The sequence below is a fragment of the Rhamphochromis sp. 'chilingali' genome (genome assembly GCF_963969265.1).
Source record: "Rhamphochromis sp. 'chilingali' genome assembly, chromosome: 21".
NCBI lineage: Eukaryota > Metazoa > Chordata > Actinopteri > Cichliformes > Cichlidae > Rhamphochromis > Rhamphochromis sp. 'chilingali'.
The window spans coordinates 20,568,547-20,578,596 of NC_137949.1; the positions used below are offsets into that span (position 1 = coordinate 20,568,547).

The following is a 10,050-nucleotide window of genomic DNA, read 5'->3' on the forward strand; positions in this document are numbered from 1 at the left end:
TGTAATAAAGCCATTTAGTTGGTAAACGTGCCGTAGTGTGTATCTTCTAATCTCTTAACCCTCCTTAGACTCACAGAGCTAGACAGGCTTGTCAGCTGATTGTTTTAATCCCGTCTCCCGCTGCTTTTTCACTCCTGATTACAGCCAACTGGTTCAACTTTTTACATAAAAAGAAATCGCCACTAAGAAATGTCTGCTTAAAAGGCTGGGTGAAGGCGTGAGTATAGCAGTAGTTTCCTTTTCAGCTAGCAATATTTTTCTTATCTAGTAATGAGTTCAGGCAGTCAGAAAATCACTGTATTTGTAATTATTACTTTTCTTCTTTTTGTTAATGCTTGGCTGTTGTTTCAGCTGGCTTTGGGATAGATCAGGATGAGCTTGGTTGTATTTATGTATTTACATATTTATAGTGGGAAAGCAAGATAAATACATAGGAATATGCTTTTATTTTGAATGATCTGAACCGGAAGTGTGGATAAAGGCGCTCTCTTATCAGGTAAATCTTTTCTTTTTTTTTAATATACTAATAATTTTACTGAATTTTCGACACCTATAAATGTCCAGTTTAATTTATGTAAAAGCTTAATATTATTTAAACCTGTCGGTATTCAAAATAATCCGTTTTATCGTTGTAGTGAAGCTTTGAAAAAAAAAAATCAAAAACGCTAGCTAATATTTAATATCACTGTGAATCTGTTGCTGTTGTCAAAGCCGACCGTTTTGGATAGCCGATGCGATGCTGTTATTTTCCACGGTTCTGAAACACATGTTAAAGACATCCAACTCGACAGAAGACGCGCTCAGGATGCGGAGGAGGCTAAACGGTCAACATACGCACTTGCTTCGTCCTCTTGGGCTCGGCTGCTCGGTGTTAACGGACCGTAATCTTGCCAGCAGAAAGTGGGGCGGTTAGCCGGGAGGCTATGGCGAGGTCTTCCTCTTGTTGTTGGTTAGCTGTCTTTTCATAGCGTGGTTACCCCGGTCCTGCTTGGCCGCTGATTGTCAGTTGGTCCGCCGGAGACGACGCGACCTTGGGGACGCTGTCATGGATTTGACTCGGTTGGCCGTGGATGCTGGTCAGTTCATCAACCGCGCTGTTCAGGTAATAATAATAATAATAATAATAATAATAATAATAATAATAATAAAGGAAACTATTATGTGTTTTTCCTGGGCTTTAATTTCAACCCTAAATCAGCGACTGCCCTTACTAAAAGAAAAGTGCGCAGTTAAGCAGTTTGTTAATCAATGTTACCCTGAAATTCGCTCCAGTACACTGGAGAGAGTCTAGGACAGGCCGAGAGGACTGAGTTGGATCCCGGACTGGAGGAGCTTTTATCACGGGCGGACGCCACCAAGACGTGGACGGACCAGATAATCTCCCAGACTGAGGCTTTACTGCAGCCAAGCCTCGGTAGGAGAACATGAATTGATTTAATGAAGCTGCCCTGATTCATTGAGCAGTTACAGATGTATACATACCCACTTCACTAACAGTTGGTCCTGTTTTTGCCACAATTAGCCCTGTTTTTATGATCCTGAACTCTAACCTGTTCACTGTATCCAAATATATAAAAGGTGAGAAAAAAGATCTGAGCATCATAAAACATCATCTCATTAAGAGTAATGGAGATGGTTTCCCTCTTCCGAGGAAGGTATTCTATGGAGTATTTTTAAAGACATTTACAATGAAGATGAGAAATATTTAGATGACCTGTAAATATTTATGAAGAAAATGCATCTGGGATGATATCAAGCAATTTCCAGCTGCCAACATACAGATAAAAGCAGAGTCATCAAATCCCATCAACTTACTGTTGTGGTCCTGAGTTAGCTGAGAGTCTTTACCTCTGGGACCAATCGTTTCAGCTCTCTTTGTCCTCCCACAGTACATGCATACATCTTCCTTGATGTCTCTTGTTTACTTTGGTAGCAATTGGCCTGTTCGGATGAATAGAGATGCTTATTCTTTAGCCTGTTTGAATCCAATTACGTTTTCTAATGGAGTTATGAGTGGATGTGGTCTGCAATCTATCAAATAAAAGGTACATTCAGCTGCCAGATGCATCCAGGATACATTTTCAGGTCATGTCTCGCTGAATTTATCTTCCAAGGGTTTATAGTCTTCTTGTAAAATCATTTTTACAATGATATTTATTATATGAAACAATATTTTAGGACCTTCTCCTTGTGGAAGAAACTATGAAACCAATGCATTACAGTTTAAATCACAGGGATGAACTATGTTTTGAGAGGTGTTGTGTGTGTATTGTTTATTACCATTTTTATTAATTGTATTGTCACAGGTGCATCCTTTAACAAATGTACATGATAAAAATTGTCACATGGTGTATAGAAAATGTAGCCACTGAATTTTGATGTGACCTTTGACCTCTGATACACAGGAGTGCGGTTAGAGGACCGGCTGTATCAGCATCTGGAGTGGAGCGTCCCACCCCGGCCTCGTGCCGTTGAGTTACTGGGAGATCAGATGACTCAGGCCGGGCTGGAGATTGGATCAAACACACCTTATGGTGAGTACACACTCACCAGCCATTTTATTAGGTACATGCAGTTTGCCAATACAGGGTTGGTTACCAAGCAGTTGAGCAGGAATACCTAATAAAGTGGCTAATGAGTACGTGCATTTTATTGATCTGCGAGAAGGATCTCAACTATTTTCACATGTTCATTTCTTTGCTTATTCTTGTCTTTTTTGTGTTATGAGTATATATTGAAAAGTTGTCACTGTGTTGTATTTTTATGTTTCTCTGCTCAGGTACTGGATTGATAAGGTGTGGAGAGGCTCAGAAGCAGCTCGGCGAGGCAGAGAGGAAGTTTGTCCAAAGCACTAACGTTCACTTTCTCACTCCCCTGCGGAGTTTCACTGAGGGGGAATACAAAGCCATACAGGTAAACACATGCCTCTGTATCACATGCACACAAACTCGCACCTTTATTGTGATTATCACAGCAGTGATTAGGTTATTTTACGCTGTCACCCAAAATAATATTTAGTTTATAGGTTATTTGTAAAGTAAACAAGATCGCTTGTTCCTAGAATGAACGCAAGATGTTGGTGAATAAACGTTTGGACTTGGATATCACTAAGGCCAGGCTGAGAAAAGCCCACGAGGCTGAGCAAGAGGCCAGAGTGAGTTACACCTTTACATTATTACATACTTTTCAGTTAGTCATACTCTGACTAAAAGCTAAACATGTTGATATTTGACATTACAGTTCTTGTATCTTCTGTCTTTTTGTCAGAACCTAAATGCCAACCCACTGGAAGATGACTACTTGTCTCATGTCTCCTACATGTTCAGCTTCCTGCATGTTAAATGGCTAAAGGTCAGCAGTTCTGTGTAGGAACGTGCATATTAACAGACGCAGATGAAATTGTTGTTCAATCTTCAAATAAGGCATTGGTCTTCTTATGTCTCTTTCATGCAAACAGATCTGGGCTCAGGAAATCTCACAGGTGAGTTCCTTATCAGTTTAAAGAACACAGGATCTGAAATGGTCTTCATACAGTATATCAGTGAGGCTCTCAGCAGTAATTGATATGAATATGGAGCTGCTGTTAGCACAGACAATATTTCCTTTCTGTAGTTTTCTGTTTGTTTAGACTTGAGCTCATTTTAAATGTTGTATTATTTCGGCAGCCATTTTTAGAAAAATAAGAGAAAAACCATACAGATGTGTGTGTGTGTGTGTGTGTGTGTGTGTGTGTGTGTGTGTGTGTGTGTGTGTGTGTGTGTGTGTGTGTGTGTGTGTGTGTGTGTGTGTGTGTGTGTGTGTGTGGGTTTGTATGTGTAGGCAGAGATGGAGCTGAGGATTTGTCAGAGTCTTTACAATCGACAGTCAGAAATCACAAGAGCTGTTGTGGAAGGACTCAGCAACACACATGTACGTACACTTAACGAGTTCAAATTTGTGTTTGTTTTTTTTTACTATCTGTTTCTTAAAGGAACTGTTGCTTTTTATATTTAATGCTTGTGGCTCTTTACCTTGTTGGATATGTTTTCCTGCTATCTACCTCTACAGACCAACCATATGCGGAGCCTCACTGACTTTGTGGATGCTCAGGCTAGCTACTATGCTCAATGCAACCAACATGCTCAGGAGCTGCAAAAACAGCTGGCCAGGTCTGTGTAGTCTCATTTCCATCTTCAGAAGAGGAAGAAGAATAGCTTCATTTGTATAGCGCTTTTTAACACACAGTTCCAAAGTACTTCACAGTTCGAATTAAACCATACATGTACATGTTTCAGCATACAGACACACAGTCAGGCATACAGTCTTATGCCCAACTGGCCAAAAATAATGGGAGAAAGCTTAAGAAAAAGCAGTTTTTTAAAACAAATGACTCTTTTGCCTGACCTGACAGGGCGAGGAAGACTGTTCCAAAATTTAGGCTCTCCAACATCAGAAGTGTGGTCCCCTCTGGATTTAAAATAAGAGCAAGGAGCAGTTAAGATACATTGATAAGATGATTAGAGAGGCCAACTAAGGTTATAAGCTCTTGGTAGCTGAGCTGTATATACAGGAGCCTGGCCACGTAGGGCTCTGTATGTTATTTATTTCACTAGAAGCCAGTGAAGGAAAGCAGAAAGGTTGCATAAAAGGTTTCAAGATTTCATTTTTGCAGTGTTTCCTAGAAAAAAGATTGGATGAGCCTTCTGGTGTGAGATTAAATTTCTGTTTTTATTATATTTATACCTTGAGCTGTTTAGGTTTGTAATTTTTCATACAGCACAATGAATCTCCAAATCATGGCTGTCTAAGAAAACATGTATTTTCAGTTTTGGTGTTTAACAGTTATTTTATAACTACAGTGTGAATAAAACAGGTTATTTGCAAAATTTCTTTAAAAAAAATACAGTTTGTAGTGAGATTTGGGTCAAATCCATTATATTTTTGTATCGTTTTTCTTTTAATTGAAACTGAATAAATTAGAAGTTTTAACGAGCAGATTATATAACTTCAGTACAAAGTAGAAAATATTCAGGACATTTGGTCTTCTAAAGAAACCAGGACTACAAAGAATACTTTATGATTTGAACATGAGTGGATTATATTTATGGTTTTATTTCTCTGCAGCATTCCAGCTGTCTTCTGTTCCAATAACTGGCAGTCTGCAATTAGTAATCCCGTTGGTCAGCCATCAACAAGCAACCACGAGGCGAATGAACCCATCAGTGCAAATCACGTCACTCCGTTACCTGTGCTCGTCCACCAGCTTCCAGATTTCGACCAGGACTCGTGGACTTTAAACTCACCACCCCAAACTGTGAAAACCACAGCAGATTCATCTTTCAGTGCACTTCTGACTCACCAGACAAATAACAACAATAACAACATCATCATCTCCACCACCAGACAAACACCCAGCAACCATGCACCAATCTACAGCCAGTCAACAACTGTTCGAGCGATTGATCGTGTCTCTACACCAAACCAAACGGATCAGCTCCAAGCACCCGGCAGGACGGCCAGGATGTCTGATGCTTCTCCTGCTTCTACCCAGGTACTAACATTCAATACAACATCTTCAATAAGCAATGGTGCAGCAACAGCAGCCTCCCCGCCTTTACAACCCAGTGCAACCTGTAGCATCAATGAAGGAGATGTCCAGGAGTCTTCGTCAGGCCATCAGGATGTGGGCCAGTAGAGACGGCAGGTTGGGAACATGGCATCAACCCAGAGTATTTCAGCTTTGACTTTAGGAATATACACAGTGATTATATCATGTTCCAGTTTAATTAATCCCTTAGGGATTATAATGTGAAGTTGTTGAAGTTGCTTATTTTTTAAAAGCGTAATATAGTGCCACAATCATTTTAGACTTGAGCTTTATCCATGTATTATTCATGCTGTGTGAACATGATGATGGTAGATGTAAAGTCTGTTCTGTGTGTAACATTTCTTGGTTTCAGGCTGGAAGACGAAGCTAACAGACTGTTATCATTTTGCAGTGTAAAGTTGTTTTCAGTTAGTGTCTGTGAAACTGATCTTTTTTTCTTTCTTTTTTTTTACGTTCTGGTCAGTGAGAACTAAGCAAGCTCTGTGCCAAGTGTATGTGTTGGTGTGAATACATGAATTTTACTGTGTCTCAGTGACCGTGTGAACTTGTGGTAATACTTTGGCCCAAACATGTGACACCTTTAGAAAGAAGTGTATGTGCATATATGTGACTGCCACCTTCTGACTCTTGTTTGTTAAACATGAGGTCATTTTCCATACGAAACACAGTTTCACTTCTGTCTGAGCGCATTTGCATTGGGGAACCCAGAGGTGACTGGACCTTTGTGCTTCTTCATACGCGCGCTGGGTGTTTTCCCACGCATACACTCATTTTTCACCCTTTACCTTCTTAAAGCCCCCATTTGGTCAAATGGGTGGAAATTTCCACGTCCAGATGTTGTTAATTTTCTTCATGAGGGCAGACCTGCCTAACGTGGGTCTACTCTGGAGGGACTCTGGATGGAAACAAATATTAATGTAGCACTGGCTGTACTGAAATAATTGCCTACAAGCTCAATGCTTTTGTCCCAGTATGTAAAGATGTGTGTGGGTTTGTGTAGTCTTCATATCAGAGCTGCTGCCAGTTTCAAACTACACGCACGCAGTCATGATTCAGCCACGAGTCGTTGAGCTGACGTCAGTGTGGGTTTGAGTTTGCGCGTGATTCATGTGAAGATGTGGAAATAAATATGCAAACAGTGATGTCATGCCGGTCTAAATCAAGTGTGGCGTCTATCTTTGTTCTCCAGTCAAGGTGTTTCTGTAATTTCCTTGTTAAAACCACAGTTCATATAGCTCACTTTCCCATCATACCAGCCATCTGTCTTAGATTTACACGCAGTGACAATATTTTCAGACTGAGGTCTTGATCAAGCCTCCAAAAAATTCTGTTTGTTTCACTGTTTCTGACTCACTGCCAAGCTTGCAGTTAAGCTGGATTCGCTTCACTTTTTCTTTTTTACACAAGAGTGAGATCTCCTTTTGTTTTACATGAATCACAGCCTTTCAACACATGCACACAAGCTGTAATAGTTACCCAGAATTGCTGACAAAAGTGTGCATATGTGTGTCTGTTTTTCACTCCCACTTAACCTTTTTCCTGTCTAGAGCTGTCAAAATAGATTAGATCAATTAAGAGCAGTTGGTGTGATACTGATCAAAGCAGAGCCTGCGGTTCATTAACACTATAAACAGTTATATCTTACGTCTTTACAGGGGCTGAGGTGCAGCCATCGCTGAATGCAGATTCAGTTCTTGCTATTTTTTCCCCTACAACTCAGCAAGGAAAAATAAATCTGTCCCTAAATGTTCATGAGCGTTCTTCCTCTGCACCGACAAAACAAGTCCCTGTCACAATTCCAGCATATTTTTATATTTCCGGTTCGCACTTTGTCCTTGAGCAGATCTCTCATAAGTCTTGGTATGAATCTTTTGTTTGATACAGGAAGGAAAGAATAGAATAGAATAGAATAGAATTCAACTTTATTGTCATTGCACATGCACAGGTACAGGGCAACGAAATGCAGTTTGCATCCATCCAGAAGTGGTTTAGTGATATAGATATATTACAATATATATTAGCAATAATATAGATATGTGAGTATATTACAGAAATGGGTCTATTATGGTATGTTATAATGTACACGGTATGAAGTATGTTGTGAATATTCTATAACTATAAGTATGTACAGGCTGTAGTGAGTACAAGCTATGTACAGGATATGAACAGGATATAAATATGAAAAACTATACAGAATATGAAATAAATAACTTTACAGAATCTGGGATATACAGCTATACAGAAATGGGAACTATGCAAGTTGTAAACAGTTGTAGGATTAAAAATTATCGAATGTACAGAATGATTATTTACACAGAGCTATACAGTAGTGCAGTTAAGATAAGTGAGGGTGTAGATAGTTTTTAATAGATAGTAGATAGAAAGGGACGCTTTGTTCATGATGAGTGAGTTGGGGAAATGGATAAAGGAAATTTTGATTTTTGATTTTTTTTTTAGCTTATTTGGTTTCTTCTGATGCTACCTGAGGGGCACATGTTACAGATGGGTGCAAACCCTCATAGTTTAGTCTGTAAAGGCCTCATGCTAATGCATTGTTATTCAAAAATATAATTGAAATTCACTAAAGATAAAGGCCAGATTTTCCTACCCATGCTTAATAAAATAACAATAAAAAGAAAACAATCTGCATAATACATTTATTATCTTGTTATTTCTATCACATGATTTGTCTTCCCTTAAAAATATAAATGTCCCCAGTGTCTGTAAGAGCCCTCCTTATCTACATTCACCACGAGTTTGATTGCGAGACCAAGCAGAGAAAAATAATGAAGGTGGACTGATGTTTATTAGAAGATGTACTGATATTCAAAGCATCATGTCATCTGTGCAGTAAGAAAATCTAAGTGGACTGAGCTCATAACCTGGAACTACTCACCCAAGTACAGTAAGGTGCTCTAATTACTTTGATATTATTTTTAAACTATCTTAGCTATAAAGAAGATTGTTAGATAACCTATACATTAAAAAAAAACCTTTTAAAACAAATTCTAATGAAACCCCATCTACCTTGTTTTACATTTAGATAACTACACCTTCAGGTGAACTACAAAACATGACATATTGTTCAGCCATTGTTTATCCAAAAAATAAGCCAAAATGCAGAAGCAGTGTGTGGAGAAACTAAGTACAGCCTTAAAGCTTACACAGCAATTAAGACCGTAAACAGCAGCCAGGTGCTGTTAATAAAATGCACTTGATTATCAATCATTAGCTGCTCTAGAAACGCAGACGTTTTGGCAGCTTGCATGTCTGAAACATTAAGGTCTGTGTCAACACGGTGCCCTGAGGAAAGACATGAGCAGTGATCTTAGACATTTTTTGCCCGTTATTCTGGAAGAGTTATTTGAAGTCCATCATTCTATAGTAACAAAGATTATTCACAAGTGGAAAACATTCAACACAATTGCCACCATTCCTTGGAGTCGACCTCAGAGCAAATTCACCCTGAAGCCAGACCATGTAATGCTCAAAGAAATAAAATAAAAAAATGAAATAAGAGTAACATCTCAGACTCTACTGGCCTCAGGTAGCATGTTAAATATTAAAGTTCATGACAGTACAATTAGATAAAGACCAAACAAGGATGGCTGTCAAGAGAAAACCTCTTCTCTTTTTAAAAAGAAGCAGCAGAACATCTGAAGTCTCCAAAGTTGCATCTGAAAAAAGACTTCTGTAACAATGATCTTTGGACAGACGGGACCAAAGAGGTCATAATGTACAAAAGCAAACACAGCACATATAAATGCTCTATCATGGTAGAGCAGGAAGGAATGCTGAGCGTGCTTTCTTTTTCATTCAATGCTTCTGTATTTTGGCTTAGTAAATATTAACATGGTGTAATATGTCGCATATTTTTGTTCACGCAAAATTGTATTTACCTAATTTTAAAACCCGCTAAGGACCAGATATTTTTTTATTATGTCCTGATATGTAAACCCTTGGATCTAGTTTATTTTTAGCATCACTGTATCCTGTGCGGTGTTTTATTAAATCATGCAATGATGACTAATGCAATCATTTTAAATGATTAGACACTATTATAAGTCTGCTATATGATTTCAAGGACTCTACTGTTTTACGGCATGCTCTATTTTAATAATAGCGCCATATTTGCATGTTTTCCTTCCCTCCCTGTCCCACATATTGGTAACAAAAAGCGTGTACACCCAATAATAACACTCAGTTCTCATAAAATGGTCTGTGTGATTTTGCACTGTTACCATGTGGTTTGCGCAACAGTGAAGTCCTGTTGCTGTTTTACATTGCCTGTTTAATGCAAGCTTAGCTGACAACACCCATTGTCCCATTTTCCCTAACAGCCCTGTTTCGTCAGAATGAGCCAAATCACAGGATCTGTTTTCTTCTAATTTCCCGGCTCTGAAAATTAGAGTCAGGAAAATTAGAGTGAGAAAAGCAAAAAAATGGGGGGAAAATGCTTTAGA

At 38.8% G+C, this 10,050-nt stretch overlaps 1 protein-coding gene across 2 annotated transcripts; it reads left to right on the forward strand.

The window, feature by feature from the left end:
- The first annotated feature begins 222 nt into the window (after positions 1–222).
- Positions 223–6,929, forward strand: LOC308389499 (endophilin-B1-like). Of its 2 annotated transcripts, XM_080870950.1 has the most exons (11): positions 223–496; positions 792–1,102; positions 1,273–1,414; positions 2,406–2,534; positions 2,780–2,913; positions 3,062–3,154; positions 3,268–3,351; positions 3,458–3,481; positions 3,820–3,909; positions 4,048–4,148; positions 5,104–6,929. In XM_080870950.1, exons 2-11 carry the CDS (start codon positions 1,046–1,048, stop codon positions 5,672–5,674), a joined length of 1,425 nt encoding a protein of 474 aa, XP_080727076.1. In that variant the 5' UTR covers positions 223–496; positions 792–1,045; the 3' UTR covers positions 5,675–6,929. The 2 variants fall into 2 exon arrangements, with proteins under 2 accessions (XP_080727076.1, XP_080727075.1); XM_080870949.1 differs by lacking the exon at positions 223–496 and having other exon boundaries at positions 708–1,102.
- The last annotated feature ends 3,121 nt before the right edge of the window (positions 6,930–10,050 follow it).

What these genes read in the sequence shown, in the direction of transcription:
- LOC308389499 (XM_080870950.1), top strand. Translation starts at nt 1,046, where the DNA reads ATGGATTTGACTCGGTTGGCCGTGGATGCTGGTCAGTTCATCAACCGC. An exon ending in TCATCAACCGCGCTGTTCAG is followed by an intron (nt 1,103 to 1,272) that starts GTAATAATAATA and finishes AATTCGCTCCAG; the next exon opens with TACACTGGAGAGAGTCTAGG. An exon ending in TTTACTGCAGCCAAGCCTCG is followed by an intron (nt 1,415 to 2,405) that starts GTAGGAGAACAT and finishes TCTGATACACAG; the next exon opens with GAGTGCGGTTAGAGGACCGG.